The sequence below is a fragment of the Pseudophryne corroboree genome, chromosome 12 (genome assembly GCF_028390025.1).
Source record: "Pseudophryne corroboree isolate aPseCor3 chromosome 12, aPseCor3.hap2, whole genome shotgun sequence".
In the NCBI taxonomy this organism is placed as follows: Eukaryota; Metazoa; Chordata; class Amphibia; order Anura; family Myobatrachidae; genus Pseudophryne; species Pseudophryne corroboree.
The window spans coordinates 90,034,390-90,054,076 of record NC_086455.1 but is presented as its reverse complement, the minus strand read 5'-3'; the positions used below and the strand labels follow the sequence as shown (position 1 = coordinate 90,054,076).

At 47.7% G+C, this 19,687-nt stretch overlaps 1 protein-coding gene across 7 annotated transcripts in view; it reads left to right on the top strand.

Moving 5' to 3' along the window:
• The window catches only part of LRRC9 (leucine rich repeat containing 9), a 667,090-nt gene that overhangs the window by 171,461 nt on the left and 475,942 nt on the right, over positions 1–19,687 (top strand). For all 7 annotated transcript variants that reach the window (XM_063947768.1, XM_063947765.1, XM_063947766.1 and 4 more), the window contains 2 exons: positions 16,474–16,614; positions 16,859–16,922. In XM_063947768.1, coding sequence (XP_063803838.1) covers positions 16,474–16,614; positions 16,859–16,922 — 205 coding nt within the window. The remainder of the gene's footprint in view (positions 1–16,473; positions 16,615–16,858; positions 16,923–19,687) is intronic.

The window sequence follows — 19,687 nt, the reverse complement described above, 5'->3', positions numbered from 1 at the left end:
TTACTCAAAAGGAGTACTTCATATCCACTAAGGCGTTGTGCTGACATGTGCTGTGTGTGTAAGCCTTTAAGTATTGCCAGGACATCATGTGTGGTGTGGAGTACTGTGATGTGGCCTAAAGTGAGGGTAGTGGCCATTTCTGCAACCATTGCACAGGCTGCCAAAGCCCTGAGGCAGGCAGGCATACCTTGCACAGACACTGGCATGACTTTGGGAAGAAAATGCCACGGGGCGCAACTTCCCTCCATGAAACTGTGTGAGCACCCCCGCCATGGTTTTACAATTGTCCCTTGCATATAGATGGAAAGGTAGTACATAATTGGGGAGGCCAAGTGCCGGACTTTTCATCAACATACATTTTAAACTTTCATATGCAGTTAACATTTCTTGTGACCATTGTACAGTTTTAGGTTTGTCCTTCAGTGTGGCTTGTCTCAAAATGTTATCATAATAGGAGCAATCAGAAATCCACTGTCTGCAGTAATTTACCATACCCAGGAAGGACAGTAGTTCCCTCTGGGTAGTTGGGGTGACCAGGCCCAATACAGACTGTATGCGTTGTGGACTGACTTTCCTCTCTCCCTGAGTGAGCACAAAACCCAAGTAATCAACATGCTTTTTACACCATTGCATTTTTATTTTGGACACCTTGTGTCCACATTCACAAAGCCAGTTTAGTAATGAAACACCATCCTCTCGGCAGGCCTCCTCAGTTTGACTACAGAGCAGCAGATCATCTGCATACTGTAGCAGGACTGAACCATGGTGAGGTTGCCAGGGCCTCAATGTGGCCTGGAGACAACAGGTGCGTCAATAATCTGCACCAGGTAAGTTGTTTACCCTCAAAAGAAAAGGCAAAAAGTAATTGTGTCTGTGAATCTACAGGTATGCTGAAAAAAGGCATTCTTCAAATCAATTACAGAGAAGAACGCAGCATCTGCAGGGATTGCAGAAATGAGTGAGTTTACATCTGGAACAATTGGTGCAATTGGGACAATTAGCTGATTGATCGCTCTGAGATTCTGTACAAATCTTATACTGCCATCAGCTTTGGCAACAGGGTTCACAGGAGTACAGTATGGTGATACAATATGTCTGAGAATACCCTGTTGTAAGAATTGCTGTATCATGGGGCGGAGACCTTCTATCTTTTCTGGTGAGAGGGGATACTGCATAGGTCAGAACACAAAACACTGGTTGTTGCACCGCTGTCCACTAAAAAGGGAATTTTACTTCCATTTATAATAAGTGGCAGCAGAGGTGAATCTTTACTATGACGGGAGAGTTGAATAAAGGCTGGGATACCCTCCTCCGGGTCCCGTCAGTGCGCGGGGTCTTTGGAATCTTCCCTGACTGCGGGGTTGGTTCTGTCTGTCAAAGCGTCTGGAGTTCTGCTAGTTATGAATGGGTGGGGAAATGAGTAAGCTTTCTGAGTTAAGCAAAGGTAAGCCAGCGACATCTGTCCAGCAGTCCTTAAACCTTTTCCAAAACGCAGTAACAGACTATGAAGGTTTCTGTTTACAAGCCACAGCGACAGGCAAAAAAAAAGCACAGGCAAAAAAGCACAGGCTTTAAAGACTTCCTTCATATGTGTATAGCTGCGTCCTTTGCAAGCTTTGCGCAAATAAGATATACAGCCATCGAGGGTAATGGTGGGCTTGGGCAGTGTTTTACTATTATCTAAACTCTGGGTTATTGGTGCGTTAGGGATAGAGCTAGTGGACGCACCCTCCAGCAGTGAAGTTGGAGGCGATCCCATCTGTTGTGAAAGGGTTACTGCTGCCAAGAGATTTGTGTCTCTGAGCGCAGGATACATTGGAATGCAAGGGGGAGGGAGAGGGTTTTCAAAGATTTACAGTTTCTCTGCAGCTTCGCTTCTGTGCTGTTGGGAACTGACATTTTTTCTTAAATCTCCATATAGAAAGGGTAATTACTGCCTTCCCGTAGGAATGGGTCCTGTCCTGCTTTCTCTATCCATCCCGCTAAATTATCCACCCATGGGTTAACTAAGTAATACTCTGAGGTAGAGTTGCGGGCGACATACATCTTGCATGTTTCCCCTGGTAAAGGTGGGGGGTAAATGACTGTCTTACTCTGACCCCCTCCCATAGTAAAAAATGCAATTTACACCAACGTTCTATGCAATTTTACAATAACAATGCAATTTACAATAACTTTCTATGCAATTTTACAATAACAATGCAGTTTACAATAACTTTCTATGCATGCATCAGCTTAACCAGTTAATTAGTCATTGACAATATCACAATATTATCTGTATAGTGAGAACATGAAATCTTTTGACGTGTACGATACTTACCATTCGTACAAGATGTCAGAAAAATACAGCGTTTTAAACAGGAAGCAAGAAAAGTGTTTGAGTAAAGATATCTGGCAGACGAAAACTTACCAGCCGTCTGGACCAAATATAAGAACTTATCTCACTACAAACATACAAGTATAGACGATCAAATCGAGGTATAATCTACGTTACGTATAGACCCCAGGTCTATTTTAAGTATCCCAGATACTAACGTCTTTGGAGAATTGCGCTTGGACCCCTGGTCCCTTCTCAGACGTATCTTTAAGTCCCAGACATTAAAGATGTTTGGTCACGTGTTCCCAGAACACTGACACGGATTCAGCTTCAGTGTATCTTTAAGTCCCAGACATTAAAGATGTTTGGTCACGTGTTCCCAGAACACTGACACGGATTCAGCTTCAGTGTATGACCGCAATCCCGCATGACAAAGACAGACAATAAATTCTCTATCTTTACCATTCGGGGACGATCACTGAATCGCGGACGTAGCCCCCAGCTGAAAGGATATGCCCTTATATTCTTTAACCCTCGATGTGATGGCCTCTCAGACGTCTGGAGTGTAAACCTTTATGCTATGAGTTACATGCACAACACAAGCAGTAAAAATTCACACTGTTTATTATGAGGTTAACAAAAGTATATAAGACAATGCATATGGGTGTAACTGACATGTCGTTACACTCCCATTGGCTCGCCAGCAGCCACCAGGCAGAATAGAAAAAGGCGGATGTTCATATATGGGTTTTCTACAAGTTTCTCAAAACATTTAACAAAGTCTGTAACAGGTTTCATCTGGTATAGAACTGTCCTTGAGAAACAGACACATACAAGCCTGGTATTGTATGAGGAGATAAAGGTATCCTGGCACAGGGTAATACGTATCTATGCAAACACATAACAGTTCATATAGCATGTTTTAACCCTTCATTAGGGAGGTAGAAATATTCACTTTTACACTATACTTATTATAAGGAAATTGATCATATAAAAAGTAATATTTACAAAGACAGAAGAGCTAACCCTTCACCACCCAGCTCCTATAATAAACGCCGCTATTACAGTGCTAAAACACCTTCGGTCCACCAATGTTGCTATCCATACTATTGGTATTGTGTACTGTGGCCCTCATTCCGAGTCGTTCGCTCTGTAAATTTCTTCGCATCGCAGTGATTTTCCGCTTAGTGCGCATGCGCAATATCCGCACTGCGACTGCGCCAAGTAATTTTGCTATGAAGATAGTATTTTTACTCACGGCTTTTTCTTCGCTCCGGCGATCGTAGTGTGATTGACAGGAAATGGGTGTTACTGGGCGGAAACAGGCCGTTTTAAGGGCGTGTGGGAAAAAACGCTACCGTTTCCGGAAAAAACGCGGGAGTGGCTGGAGAAACGGGGGAGTGTCTGGGCGAACGCTGGGTGTGTTTGTGACGTCAAACCAGGAACGACAAGCACTGAACTGATCGCAGATGCCGAGTAAGTCAGAAGCTACTCTGAAACTGCTAAGAAGTTTGTAATCGCAATATTGCGAATACATCGTTCGCAATTTTAAGAAGCTAAGATTCACTCCCAGTAGGCGGCGGCTTAGCGTGTGCAATACTGCTAAAATCGCCTTGCGAGCTAACAACTCGGAATGACCTCCCGTGAGTACAAACAAGAGGGCAACAGCACTCTTTCCTCTCGGCTGTATTAATGCTGCTGGCTCATTATTGAATTACATTTGGTAACATTATAAGTCGCTACAGTTTACTGAAGCATTCTGCAAGTCTTGCGAATTCATCTTTCAGTATAAAAAGGAATTCATTTACACTGTTAGCTTATCATTATATTATGCAAGAGAGCAGTATAATGGACAACACCAATAAGACACGAACACTGAATTATTCATAGGCAAATTAGCCTTTAATTGTGTTTTTTCACTTTGAGGGATCACTGATCGGAAAATAGTTTTAATATCACACTTTGTTTCTCTGACGTCCTAAGTGGATGCTGGGGACTCCGTCAGGACCATGGGGAATAGCGGCTCCGCAGGAGACAGGGCACAAAAGTAAAAGCTTTAGGATCAGGTGGTGTGCACTGGCTCCTCCCCCTATGACCCTCCTCCAAGCCTCAGTTAGATCTTTGTGCCCGGCCGAGAAGGGTGCAATCTAGGTGGCTCTCCTAAAGAGCTGCTTAGAGTAAAAGTTTTGTTAGGTTTTTTATTTTCAGTGAGTCCTGCTGGCAACAGGCTCACTGCATCGAGGGACTTAGGGGAGAAGAAGTGAACTCACCTGCGTGCAGGATGGATTGGCTTCTTAGGCTACTGGACACTAGCTCCAGAGGGACGATCACAGGTACAGCCTGGATGGGTCACCGGAGCCGCGCCGCCGACCCCCTTGCAGATGCTGAAGAGAGAAGAGGTCCAGAAATCGGCGGCTGAAGACTTCCCAGTCTTCTTAAGGTAGCGCACAGCACTGCAGCTGTGCGCCATTGCTCTCCGCACACTTCACACCAACGGTCACTGAGGGTGCAGGGCGCTGGGGGGGGCGCCCTGAGCAGCAATGAAAGTACCTATGCTGGCTAAAAATACATCACATATAGCCCCTGGGGCTATATGGATGTATTTAACCCCTGCCAGGTTGTCAGAAAAACGGGAGAAGAAGCCCGCCGAAAAGGGGGCGGGGCCTATTCTCCTCAGCACACAGCGCCATTTTCCCTCACAGAACTGCTGGTGGGAAGGCTCCCAGGCTCTCCCCTGCACTGCACTACAGAAACAGGGTTAAAACAGAGAGGGGGGGCATTTTTGTGGCGATATTATTACATATTAAGATGCTATAAGGGAAAACACTTATATAAGGTTGTCCCTGTAAAATTATAGCGTTTTGGTGTGTGCTGGCAAACTCTCCCTCTGTCTCCCCAAAGGGCTAGTGGGGTCCTGTCCTCTATCAGAGCATTCCCTGTGTGTGTGCTGTGTGTCGGTACGTGTGTGTCGACATGTATGAGGACGATGTTGGTGAGGAGGTGGAGAATCAGATAAATTAAATGAAGTGTGTGATGATGCGTGGGTCTCCCCCGATAGAAAATTAAAGGCGCTCACACGCTTATCAAAACAAGTGGCGTTACCGTCTCCAGATACGGCCGCCCTCAAGGAGCCAGCTAATAGGAGGCTGGAAAATATCCTAAAAAGTATATACACACATACTGGTGTTATACTGCGACCAGCGATCGCCTCAGCCTGGATGTGCAGCGCTGGGGTGGCTTGGTCGGATTCCCTGACTGAAAATATTGATACCCTTGACAGGGACAGTATTTTATTGACTATAGAGCATTTAAAGGATGCATTTCTATATATGCGAGATGCACAGAGGGATATTTGCACTCTGGCATCAAGAGTAAGTGCGATGTCCATGTCTGCCAGAAGATGTTTATGGACACGACAGTGGTCAGGTGATGCAGATTCCAAAAGGCAGTATTGCCGTATAAAGGGGAGGAGTTATTTGGGGTCGGTCCATCGGACCTGGTGGCCACGGCAACAGCTGGAAAATCCACCTTTTTACCCCAAGTCACATCTCAGCAGAAAAAGACACCGTCTTTTCAGCCTCAGTCCTTTCGTCCCCATAAGGGCAAGCGGGCAAAAGGCCAGTCATATCTGCCCAGGGGTAGAGGAACGGAAGAAGACTGCAGCAGGCAGCCCCTTCCCAGGAACAGAAGCCCTCCACCGCTTCTGCCAAGTCCTCAGCATGACGCTGGGGCCGTACAAGCGGACTCAGGTGCGGTGGGGGGGGGGTCGTCTCAAGAGTTTCAGCGCGCAGTGGGCTCACTCGCAAGTGGACCCCTGGATCCTACAAGTAGTATCCCAGGGGTACAGATTGGAAATTCGAGACGTCTCCCCCTCGCAGGTTCCTGAAATCTGCTTTACCAACGTCTCCCTCCGACAGGGAGGCAGTATTGGAAACAATTCACAAGCTGTATTCCCAGCAGGTGATAATCAAAGTACCCCTCCTACAACAAGGAAAGGGGTATTATTCCACACTATTTGTGGTACTGAAGCCAGACGGCTCGGTGAGATTTATTCTAAATCTGAAATCTTTGAACACTTACATACAAAGGTTCAAATCAAGATGGAGTCACTCAGAGCAGTGATAGCGAACCAGGAAGAAGAGGACTATATGGTGTCCCTGGACATCAAGGATGCTTACCTCCATGTCCCAAATTGCCCTTCTCACCAAGGGTACCTCAGGTTCGTGGTACAGAACTGTCACTATCAGTTTCAGACGCTGCCGGTTGGATTGTCCACGGCACCCCGGGTCTTTACCAAGGTAATGGCCGAAATGATGATTCTTCTTCAAAGAAAAGGCGTCTTAATTATCCCTTACTTGGACGATCTCCTGATAAGGGCAAGGTCCAGAGAACAGTTGGAGGTCGGAGTAGCACTATCTCAAGTAGTTCTACGACAGCACGGGTGGATTCTAAATATTCCAAAATCGCAGCTGATTCCGACGACACGTCTGCTGTTACTAGGGATGATTCTGGACACAGTCCAGAAAAAGGTGTTTCTCCCGGAGGAGAAAGCCTGGGAGTTATCCGAGCTAGTTAGGAACCTCCTAGAACCAGGCCAAGTGTCAGTGCATCAATGCACAAGAGTCCTGGGAAAAATGGTGGCTTCTTACGAAGCGATTCCATTCGGCAGATTTCACGAAAGAATTTTTCAGTGGAATCTGCTGGACGAATGGTCCGGATTGCATCTTCAGATGCATCAGCGGATAATCCTGTCTCCAAGGACAAGGGTGTCTCTTCTGTGGTGGCTGCAGAGTGCTCATCTACTAGAGGGCAGCAGATTCGGCATTCAGGACTGGGTCCTGGTGACCACGGATGCCAGCCTGAGAGGCTGGGGAGCAGTCACACAGGGAAGAAATTTCCAAGGAGTGTGGTCAAGTCTGGAGACTTCTCTCCACATAAATATACTGGAGCTAAGGGCAATTTACAATGCTCTGTGCCTAGGAAGACCTCTGCTTCAAAGTCAACCGGTGCTGATCCAGTCGGACAACATAACGGCAGTCGCCCACGTAAACAGACAGGGCGACACAAGAAGCAGGAGGGCAATGGCAGAAGCTGCAAGGATTCTTCTCTGGGCGGAAAATCATGTGATAGCACTGTCAGCAGTGTTCATTCCGGGAGTGGACAACTGGGAAGCAGACTTCCTCAGCAGGCACGACCTCCACCCGGGAGAGTGGGGACTTCACACGGAAGTCTTCCACATGATTGTGAACCATTGGGAAAAACCAAAGGTGGACATGATGGCGTCCCGCCTGAACAAAAAACTGGACAGGTATTGCGCCAGGTCAAGAGACCCTCAGGCAATAGCTGTGGACGTTCTGGTAACACCGTGGGTGTACCAGTCGGTGTATGTGTTCCCTCCTCTGCTTCTCATACCTAAGGTACTGAGAATTATAAGACGTAGAGGAGTAAGAACTATACTCGTGGCTCCGGATTGGCCAAGAAGGACTTGGTACCCGGAACTTCAAGAGATGCTCACAGAGGACTCATGGCCTCTGCCGCTAAGAAGGGACTTGCTTCAGCAAGTACCATGTCTGTTCCAAGACTTACCGCGGCTGCGTTTGACGGCATGGCGGTTGAACGCCGGATCCTAAGGGAAAAAGGCATTCCGGAAGAGGTCATTCCTACCCTGGTCAAAGCCAGGAAGGAGGTGACCGCACAACATTATCACCACATGTGGCGAAAATATGTTGCGTGGTGTGAGGCCAGGAAGGCCCCACGAAGAAATTTCAACTCGGTCGATTCCTGCATTTCCTGCAAACAGGAGTGTCTATGGGCCTCAAATTGGGATCCATTAAGGTTCAAATTTCGGCCCTGTCGATTTTCTTCCAGAAAGAATTGGCTTCAGTTCCTGAAGTCCAGAAGTTTGTCAAGGGAGTACTGCATATACAACCCCCTTTTGTGCCTCCAGTGGCACTGTGGGATCTCAACGTAGTTCTGGGATTCCTCAAATCACATTGGTTTAAACCGCTCAAATCTGTGGATTTGAAATATCTCACATGGAAAGTGACCATGATGTTGGCCCTGGCCTCGGCCAGGCGAGTGTCAGAATTGGCGGCTTTGTCTCACAAAAGCCCATATCTGATTGTCCATTCGGACAGGGCAGAGCTGCGGACTCGTCCCCAGTTTCTCCCTAAGGTGGTGTCAGCGTTTCACCTGAACCAGCTTATTGTGGTACCTGCGGCTACTAGGGACTTGGAGGACTCCAAGTTGCTAGATGTTGTCAGGGCCCTGAAAATATAGGTTTCCAGGACGGCTGGAGTCAGGAAAACTGACTTGCTGTTATCCTGTATGCACCCAACAAACTGGGTGCTCTTGCTTCTAAGCAGACGATTGCTAGTTGGATGTGTAGTACAATTCAGCTTGCACATTCTGTGGCAGGCCTGCCACAGCCAAAATATGTAAATGCCCATTCCACAAGGAAGGTGGGCTCATCTTGGGCGGCTGCCCGAGGGGTCTCGGCTTTACAACTTTGCCGAGCTGCTACTTGGTCAGGGGCACACCCTGGCTGAGGAGGACCTGGAGTTCTCTCACTCGGTGCTGCAGAGTCATCCGCACTCTCCCGCCCGTTTGGGAGCTTTGGTATAATCCCCATGGTCCTGACGGAGTCCCCAGCATCCACTTAGGACGTCAGAGAAAATAAGAATTTACTTACCGATAATTCTATTTCTCGTAGTCCGTAGTGGATGCTGGGCGCCCATCCCAAGTGCGGATTGTCTGCAATACTTGTACATAGTTATTGTTACAAAAATCGGGTTATTATTGTTGTGAGCCATCTTTTCAGAGGCTCCGCTGTTATCATGCTGTTAACTGGGTTCAGATCACAGGTTGTACAGTGTGATTGGTGTGGCTGGTATGAGTCTTACCCGGGATTCAAAATCCTTCCTTATTGTGTACGCTCGTCCGGGCACAGTATCCTAACTGAGGCTTGGAGGAGGGTCATAGGGGGAGGAGCCAGTGCACACCACCTGATCCTAAAGCTTTTACTTTTGTGCCCTGTCTCCTGCGGAGCCGCTATTCCCCATGGTCCTGACGGAGTCCCCAGCATCCACTACGGACTACGAGAAATAGAATTATCGGTAAGTAAATTCTTATTTTTTCTTACTCGCACTATATTTTAATATTTCACCAATTCCCCAAATTATTTTAATGCGTATCTAATAAAGAATAGTTCCTTTAATTTTTTTTAAAGGAATAGTAATTGACTGTGCGTCCAACAAACAATGCTTCTTTTTTTTCTTTCTGGTTTTGGTATTATCTCAGATTTGCGCTGCTGGACTGTCACTAATAGTTCCAAGCGCTGCCGTTTGGCCTCTCCATGGCTCCAAGAGTGTTCACCAAGGTAATGGCAGAGATTATGCTACTCCTCTGCAAGCAGGGTGTGAACATTGGTGGTCATTCCGAGTTGATCGCTGGTTATTTTTTTTCTCGCAACGGAGCGATTAGTCGCTAATGCGCATGCGCAATGTCCACAGTGCGACTGCGCCAAGTAAATTTGCTATGCAGTTAGGTATTTTACTCATGGCATTACGAGGTTTTTTCTTCGTTCTGGTGATCGTAATGTGATTGACAGGAAGTGGGTGTTTCTGGGCGGAAACTGGCCGTTTTATGGGTGTGTGTGAAAAAAACGTTACCGTTTCTGGGAAAAACGCGGGAGTGTCTGAAGAAACGGGGGAGTGTCTGGGCGAACGCTGGGAGTGATTGTGACGTCAAACCAGGAACGAAACTGACTGAACTGATCGCAGTTGCCGAGTAAGTCTGGAGCTACTCAGAAACTGCTAAGAAGTGTCTATTCGCAATTCTGCTAATCTTTCGTTCGCAATTTTACTATGCTAAGATTCACTCCCAGTAGTTACCAGGGGGTCATAGTAAAGGGGGGGAGCAGTATTAGAATACTGAGCCTTTATTACTAATGCTTAGTTTGTGACCCAGCTACAATATAATTAGCTATAAGGGCGCTGTGTGGCTGGCCCCATAATACGCTGTTTCCCTTGGCTCCCAAGGGACCCGTCTATACCCCATGGTACTAATGTGGACCCCAGCATCCTCTATGGACTACGAGAACAGGATTTACCGGTAGGTAATTAAAATCCTATTTCTCTAACGTCCTAAGTGGATGCTGGGGACTACGTAAGGACCATGGGGATTAGCGGCTCCGCAGGAGACTGGGCACAACTACAAAGAAAGCTTTTAGACTACTGGTGTGCACTGGCTCCTCCCACTAAGACCCTTCTCCAGACCTCAGTTAGATTCTTGTGCCCTGCCGAGCTGGATGCACACTAGGGGCTCTCCTGAGCACCTAGAAAGAAAGTATATTTAGGTTTTTTATTTTCAGTGAGATCTGCTGGCAACAGACTCACTGCAGCGAGGGACTAAGGGGAGAAGAAGCGAACCTACCTAACAGGTGGTAGTTTGGGCTTCTTAGGCTACTGGACACCATTAGCTCCAGAGGGATCGACCGCAGGACCCGACCTTGGTGTTCGTTCCCGGAGCCGCGCCGCCGTCCCCCTTACAGAGCCAGAAGCACGAAGAAGGTCCGGAAAATCGGCGGCAGAAGACTTCAGTCTTCACCAAGGTAGCGCACAGCACTGCAGCTGTGCGCCATTGCTCCTCATGTACACCTCATACTTCGGTCACTGATGGGTGCAGGGCGCTGGGGGGGGGGGGGGGGGGGCGCCCTGAGGGCAATAGATAACACCTTGGCTGGCAAAATATACATCATATATAGTCCCAGAGGCTATATAGATGTAAAATTACCCCTGCCAGTATCACAGAAAAAGCGGGAGAAAGTCCGCCGAAAAGGGGGCGGGCTTCTCCCTCAGCACACTGGCGCCATTTTTCCCTCACAGTTCCGCTGGAAGGAAGCTCCCTGGCTCTCCCCTGCAGTCTGAGAAACTACAGAAGGGTAAAAAAGGGAGGGGGGGCACTAAATTTAGGCGCAGTATAGATATATATATATGTAATATATATAAAAAAGCAGCTATAGGGAAAACACTCATTGATAGTGGGATCCCAGTGTTATATAGCGCTCTGGTGTGTGCTGGCATACTCTCTCTCTGTCTCCCCAAAGGGCTTTGTGGGGTCCTGTCCTCTGTCAGAGCATTCCCTGTGTGTTTGCGGTGTGTCGGTACGGCTGTGTCGACATGTTTGATGAGGAGGCTTATGTGGAGGCGGAGCAGATGCCTGTAAATGTGATGTCACCCCCTGCGGGGTCGACACCTGAGTGGATGGTGCTGTGGAAGGAATTACGTGATAGTGTCGACTCCTTACATAAAAGGTTTGACGACATACCTGATGTGGGACAGCCGGCTTCTCAGCCTGTGCCTGCCCAGGCGTCTCAAAAACCATCAGGGGCTCTAAAACGCCCGCTACCTCAGATGGTTGACACAGATGTCGACACGGATACTGACTCCAGTGTCGACGACGAAGAGACTAATGTAACTTCCAGTAGGGCCACACGTTACATGATTGAGGCAATGAAAAATGTGTTGCACATTTCTGATGTTACCCCCGGTACCACAAAAAAGGGTATAATGTTTGGAGAGAAAAAACTACCAGTAGTTTTTCCTCCATCTGAAGAGTTAAATGAAGTGTGTGAAGAAGCGTGGGCTTCCCCTGATAAAAAGATGGTAATTTCTAAGAGGTTACTAATGGCGTACGCTTTCCCGCCAGAGGATAGGTCACGCTGGGAAACATCCCCTAGAGTGGATAAAGCGCTCACACGCTTGTCGAAGAAGGTGGCACTACCGTCTCCGGATACGGCCGCCCTGAAGGAATCTGCTGATAGAAAGCAGGAGGCTATCCTGAAATCTATATATACACACACAGGTGTGATACTGAGACCGGCTATAGCTTCAGCCTGGATGTGCAGCACTGCTGCTGCGTGGTCAGATTCCCTGTCAGAAAATATAGATACCCTAGACAGGGACACTATTTTGCTGAACGTAGAGCATATAAAAGACGCACTTTTATACATGAGGGATGCACAGAGGGATATTTGCCGGCTGGCATCCAAAATTAGTGCAATGTCCATTTCTGCCAGGAGAGGGTTATGGAAGAGGCAGAGGTAGAGGGAAAAAGCTGCAGCATACAGCCAGTTCCCAGGAGCAAAAGTCCTCCCCCGCTTCCTCTAAGTACACAGCATGACGCTGGGGCTCCACAGGCAGAGCCAGGTACGGTGGGGGCCCGTCTCAAGCATTTCAGCAAGCAGTGGGCTCGGGTGGATCCCTGGATCCCTGGATCCTTCAAATAGTATCTCAGGGGTACAAACTGGAATTCGAGACGTCTCCCCCCCGCCGTTTCCTCAAATCTGCCTTGCCAACCACTCCCTCAGGCAGGGAGGCAGTGTTACAGGCAATTCAAAAGCTGTATTCACAACAAGTGATAGTAAAGGTGCCCCTACTTCAACAAGGAAGGGGTTACTATTCCACAATGTTTGTGGTACCGAAACCGGACGGTTCGGTGAGACCCATTTTAAATTTGAAATCCTTGAACACATATATCAAAAAATTCAAGTTCAAGATGGAATCGCTCAGGGCGGTTATTGCGAGCCTGGACGAGGGAGATTACATGGTATCACTGGACATCAAGGATGCTTACCTACATGTCCCCATTTACCATCCTCACCAGGAGTACCTCAGGTTTGTGGTACAAGATTGTCATTACCAATTCCAGACGTTGCCGTTCGGTCTCTCCACGGCTCCGAGGGTCTTTACCAAGGTAATGGCGGAAATGATGATACTCCTTCGAATGAAGGGAGTTTTAATTATCCCGTACTTGGACGATCTCCTGATAAAGGCGAGGTCCAGAGAGCAGTTGTTGGTAGGGGTAGCACTATCTCGGGAAGTGCTACAACAGCACGGCTGGATTCTAAACATTCCAAAGTCACAGCTGGTCCCTACGACACGCCTGCTGTTCCTAGGGATGGTTCTGGACACAGAACAGAGAAAAGTGTTTCTCCCGGAGGAGAAGGCCAAGGAGCTGTCATCTCTAGTCAGAGGCCTCCTAAAACCAAAACAGGTGTCGGTGCATCACTGCACGCGGATCCTGGGAAAAATGGTAGCTTCCTACGAAGCGATTCCATTCGGCAGGTTTCATGCAAGAACCTTTCAGTGGGACCTGTTGGACAAGTGGTCCGGATCGCATCTTCAGATGCATCGTCTGATAACCCTGTCTCCGAGGACAAGGGTGTCTCTGCTGTGGTAGCTGCAGAGTGCTCATCTTCAAGAGGGCCGCAGATTCGGCATACAGGACTGGGTCCTGGTGACCACGGATGCCAGCCTTCGAGGCTGGGGAGCAGTCACACAGGGAAGAAACTTCCAAGGACTATGGTCAAGTCAGGAGACTTCCCTGCACATAAATATTCTGGAACTAAGGGCCATTTACAATGCCCTAAGTCAGGCAAAACCCCTGCTTCAAAACCAGCCGGTACTGATCCAGTCAGACAACATCACGGCGGTCGCCCATGTAAATCGACAGGGCGGCACGAGAAGCAGGACGGCAATGGCAGAAGCCACAAGGATTCTCCGATGGGCGGAAAATCACGTGTTAGCACTGTCAGCAGTGTTCATTCCGGGAGTGGACAACTGGGAAGCAGACTTCCTCAGCAGGCACGACCTCCACCCGGGAGAGTGGGGACTTCATCCAGAAGTCTTTCAAATGATTGTAAACCAGTGGGAAAAACCACAGGTGGACATGATGGCGTCCCGCCTAAACAAAAAGCTAGAAAAATATTGCGCCAGGTCAAGAGACCCGCAGGCGATAGCTGTGGACGCTCTGGTAACACCGTGGGTGTACCGATCGGTTTATGTGTTCCCTCCTCCTCCTCTCATACCAAAGGTACTGAGGATAATAAGGAGAAGAGGAGTAAGAACTATACTCATTGTTCCGGATTGGCCAAGAAGAGCGTGGTATCCGGAACTTCAAGAAATGATGTCAGAGGACCCATGGCCTCTACCGCTCAGACAGGACCTGCTGCAGCAGGGGCCCTGTCTGTTCCAAGACTTACCGCGGCTGCGTTGACGGCATGGCGGTTGAACACCGGATCCTGAAGGAAAAGGGCATTCCGGAGGAAGTCATTCCTACGCTGATAAAAGCTAGGAAAGAAGTAACCACGAACTATTATCACCGCATATGGCGAAAATATGTTGCGTGGTGTGAGGCCAGGAAGGCCCCAACGGAAGAATATCAGCTGGGCCGGTTCCTGCACTTCCTACAGTCAGGGGTGACTATGGGCCTTAAATTGGGTTCCATTAAGGTCCAGATTTCGGCTCTATCGATTTTCTTCCAGATAGAATTGGCTTCACTACCTGAAGTTCAGACTTTTGTTAAGGGAGTGCTGCATATTCAGCCCCCTTTTGTGCCTCCAGTGGCACCTTGGGATCTCAACGTGGTGTTGGATTTCCTAAAGTCACATTGGTTTGAGCCACTGAAAACCGTGGATTTAAAATATCTCACGTGGAAAGTGGTCATGTTGTTGGCCTTGGCTTCGGCCAGGCGGGTTTCAGAATTGGCGGCTTTGTCATGTAAAAGCCCTTATCTGATTTTCCATATGGATAGGGTAGAATTGAGGTCTCGTCCCCAGTTTCTCCCCAAAGTGGTATCAGCTTTTCATCTGAACCAACCTATCGTGGTGCCTGCGGCTACGAATGACTTGGAGGCTTCCAAGTTGTTGGATGTAGTCAGGGCCCTAAAAATTTATGTTTCCAGGACAGCTGGAGTCAGGAAAACTGACTCGCTTTTTATCCTGTATGCGCCCAACAAGTTGGGTGCACCTGCTTCTAAGCAGACTATTGCTCGCTGGATCTGTAGTACGATTCAGCTTGCACATTCTGCGGCTGGACTGCCGCATCCTAAATCAGTAAAAGCTCATTCCACAAGGAAAGTGGGCTCTTCTTGGGCGGCTGCCCGAGGGGTCTCGGCTTTACAACTTTGCCGAGCTGCTACTTGGTCAGGGGCAAACACGTTTGCTAAATTCTACAAATTTGATACCCTGGCTGAGGAGGACCTTGAGTTCTCTCATTCGGTGCTGCAGAGTCATCCGCACTCTCCCGCCCGTTTGGGAGCTTTGGTATAATCCCCATGGTCCTTACGGAGTCCCCAGCATCCACTTAGGACGTTAGAGAAAGTAAGAATTTTCTCACCGGTAATTCTATTTCTCATAGTCCGTAGTGGATGCTGGGCGCCCATCCCAAGTGCGGATTGTCTGCAATACTTGTATATAGTTATTGCTTAACTAAAGGGTTATTGTTGAGCTATCTGTTGAGGGGCTCAGTTGTTATCATGCTGTTAACTGGGTATTGTATCACGAGTTATACGGTGTGATTGGTGTGGCTGGTATGAGTCTTACCCGGGATTCAAAATCCTTCCTTATTGTGTCAGCTCTTCTGGGCACAGTATCCTAACTGAGGTCTGGAGGAGGGTCTTAGTGGGAGGAGCCAGTGCACACCAGTAGTCTAAAAGCTTTCTTTGTAGTTGTGCCCAGTCTCCTGCGGAGCCGCTAATCCCCATGGTCCTTACGGAGTCCCCAGCATCCACTACGGACTATGAGAAATAGAATTACCGGTGAGTAAATTCTTATTTTTCTCTCTATATAAACCATGTCAGCATTCTGATGGTTACTATCGGCCTTTTGACCAGACCGAATATGGTTTTGGTGAATGTTCTCAAAGCTGTAGTGACAAAGTGAGCAGGGGTTTGGTATGGGAGTTTGACAGTGTACACAATGATTATGTTGACATTGCAATGCCGGTTCTGAGATCCCGACAAAAGTGTAATACTACATAGAGCATTTTGTTTGTGTGGTTGTTCTAACTTTACACATGCCAGTAAGCTGCATGCTTAAAGTTATAATACCCGAAAGACTGGCATTACACCTTTGTCGGGATCCTGGCATTGGCATTGTCATGTCGACATACTCTCTGTAGACATAAGTTAGTGTTGACCTCTTGTCCGCACCCCAGCAGTGGGAGGGTGATTTATCAGCAAGGCTGCTGACTAATCTCAGCAAGCAAAAGCAGTGAAAGCAGTATTTGTATGGCCTTTTGTTGTCTTTCTTCTCAGGCCTAATTTTGTTCTCCGTCTTATTACCTTATTTTTTTAATTTTCATTTTGTTGTTCAGAGAATTGAAGGACTTGAAAACTGTCTACAGTTGCAAAAACTTTTTCTTTACAATAACCGGATTACTACTATAGAGGCTTTGGAAAATCTTACTAAGTTGGAAGTATTGTGGCTGAACGATAATGAAATTGAAAGGATACAGGTCAGTACACAATAAAAAATGACTACTCTATAGACATATGTTGAGTATTCTTATGGTATTGCTCAGCAACACACAGAGGCAAAAAGACAAATATTTGCATCATGCATTTGTCTTTGGAGACGCAGCCAAAGATGCATGACACGTTGCTATTTTCTTCAAGCTAAAATGATTAATTATAATGCTTTATATTAGTTGCTAGATTTTCATTACAATATAAAAGCTGTTTTGTTATTTCCCCCACCAGGGATTGGATACACTGCAAAATTTAAAAGAGCTTAACCTGGCTGCAAACCTGATACACAAAATAGGTATGTACAGTAAGTATAATATGTGCAAAGGGAGGGCCATTGAGGTGCGGTTGTTCTTCCTACTCTTGCTGCAATGATTTGTCGTATGGAATTGCGATTATATGCTATGGGCAAAAGGAAGCCCACTGCGATCGCGTCTTTCACGTATGGCACTGCATGATTGCAGAAACATTGGTAACATTGACGCACATCGAGGCGCCACGCAGGGCCTGAGTGCCTCTGAAAACGTGCAGGCTGGGCTGCTCGCCCAGGACGCACAGGCCTCTCCCGTAGCAAGTGTGATCGCAGCTGCTAATATATGCATGCCCAGAAAACTATGTCCGAACAGCCATGACGCGCCTGCATTCGCATTACCACTACCTGTTACCACACACAAACGCTGACTTCCTGCCACACACATTGCAACTAAAATCTTGCTGCGACTGCACTAACGAATCTCAATGTGGTTCATACCCATGCGCAATAAGAAAACGTTGTACGAATATCAATCAACTGCTGCTTTGCACCCGCATCTGAATGACCCTCGAGATGTGTTTTAAATTCTTCCTAATTGCCTCTAAAGGTGTATTCATGTAATCCATTTTCTCTTACTTCCTAGAGGATAATGGGGTCCACATTAGTACCATGGGGTATAGACGGGTCCACTAGGAACCATGGGCACTTTAGGAACTTGATAGTGTGGGCTGGCTCCTCCCTCTATGCCCCTCCTACCAGACTCCGTTTAGAAAATGTGCCCGGAGGAGCCGGTCACGCTTAGGGAAGCTCCTGAAGAGTTTTCTACATTTATTTTGCGGTTTGTTTTCAGACAGCGCTTCGTGGGACTTGGGGGGGGGGGGGGGGGGGGCGGCCCAACCTCCTCCAGGGTTAATGGTCCTATTCCCCCGCTGACAGGACACTGAGCTCCTGTGGGTCCTATTCACAAGCCCCACCACGGCGAGCGTACAAACCCGCAGCACGCCGCCACCCCTAACAGAGCCAGAAGATAGAAGAGAGGTGAGTAGACGGCCGGTGTCCCGGTTAGTGGGTCATTGGCTTCAATGGCGGCATAAGGGTATGGAGCGCAGTGCTGACATGCAGGCTGCGCTCCAAGGCTCAGGATGACATGCGGTGCGTGTGTCACGCGCTGAGCCACTAATGAAATACCCACACTGGCAAACTAGCTTACCGGGGTTCTAATCCACTGTTAAGCAACAAATATACCTCAGCCAGTATAAAAAAACGGGACACCGACAGACTGGCAGGGAAGCACTGCCCCTCCACAAGGACTCCAGCTTGCCTCAGCGTTACCAGGGGGTCATAGTAAAGGGGGGGAGCAGTATTAGAATACTGAGCCTTTATTACTAATGCTTAGTTTGTGACCCAGCTACAATATAATTAGCTATAAGGGCGCTGTGTGGCTGGCCCCATAATACGCTGTTTCCCTAGGGGGTTCTGTGTGGGTTTACTGTGCTTTTAACCTATTCATCACTGTATGTGTGTGTGTTCTTTTACATTTACTATGTCAAAGGAGTGTGTTTCATGCACAGCAGAGTGTTTCTCTCAATCTGGGGGATCACTGCCATGTACTCAGGATAGTACACATTCTCAGGCTAGTGGATTTGAACCAGTATGGTTAGATTCATTAAACGGGATGATTTCAAATATTTCAAATAAATTATCCCAAAATGTGAAGGAGACGCAATACTTTAGGCTCTGTTGATGACCTGATGATGTGAGATTCAGTGGTCATTCCAGCGTCTTAAACCCCTGCCATTTGTCCACAGAAGCGTACCCTTGCCCAAATCATGCAGGCTGATACCGATGATGATGATGATGTATCAGACCCAGAGGATGGTGAGGTGGACTCGGGAGGGGGGATGCTGCTTTGTCACAGGGAATACAGGCCCTGATAGAAGCTATTAGAGACTTCCTGCACATCCCTGATAAGGTATCAGAGGATGAAGAGGAATATTATTTGAATGTGAAAAAGAAATCCTCAGCTACTTTCCCTGCATCTAAGGAATTAAATTCACTATTTGAAGCAACTTGGGTCCCAAAACGGTTACTCACATCCTTCCTGCTCCCTCAGGATGATAGGAAAAAATGGGGAAACCCACCGATAGCTGACGCATCGGTTTCTAGGCTGTCTCGTAAGATAGTTTTACCTGTTCCTGGGGCAGCTTCCTTTAAGGATGCTGCAGCCCGCAAGATTGAGACAATTCTCAAATCTCTGTACACAGCTGCGGGGGTAACCCGGAGACCCACTATAGCTTGTGCATGGATCTCTAGGGCCATTGCAAAATGGTCAGGTAATCTCATTGACGGATTAGATTCCTTATCCAGGAGGGAGATAATTTTACTCCTACAACATATACAGGGTTCTGCTAACTTTATGGTAGAGGTCATAAAGGAAATCGGTTTACTCAATGCACGCACCACTGCCATGGCAGTGTCAGCACGCGGGGGCTTGTGGCTACGCCAGTGGACTGCGGACGCGGATTCCAGGAAAGACGTCGAAAGCCTACCTTTCACAGGTGAAGCCCTTTTTGGAGATTAAATGGATATGTGGATATCCAAGGCTATGGCGGGTAACTCTACATACCTTCCGCAGCTCCCCCGGCTAGAAAATCCTATACTGCTCCAACTCTGCAGTCCTTTCAGACAGCGAAGTTTTAAAACAAAACCAAAGGTTCTTCTACGGCCTTTAAAGGCAATCGTGGTAAACCCAGAAAACCAGAAACGGCAGGTTCACAGGAACATATCTCCGGTTCTACTTCCTCGCCAGG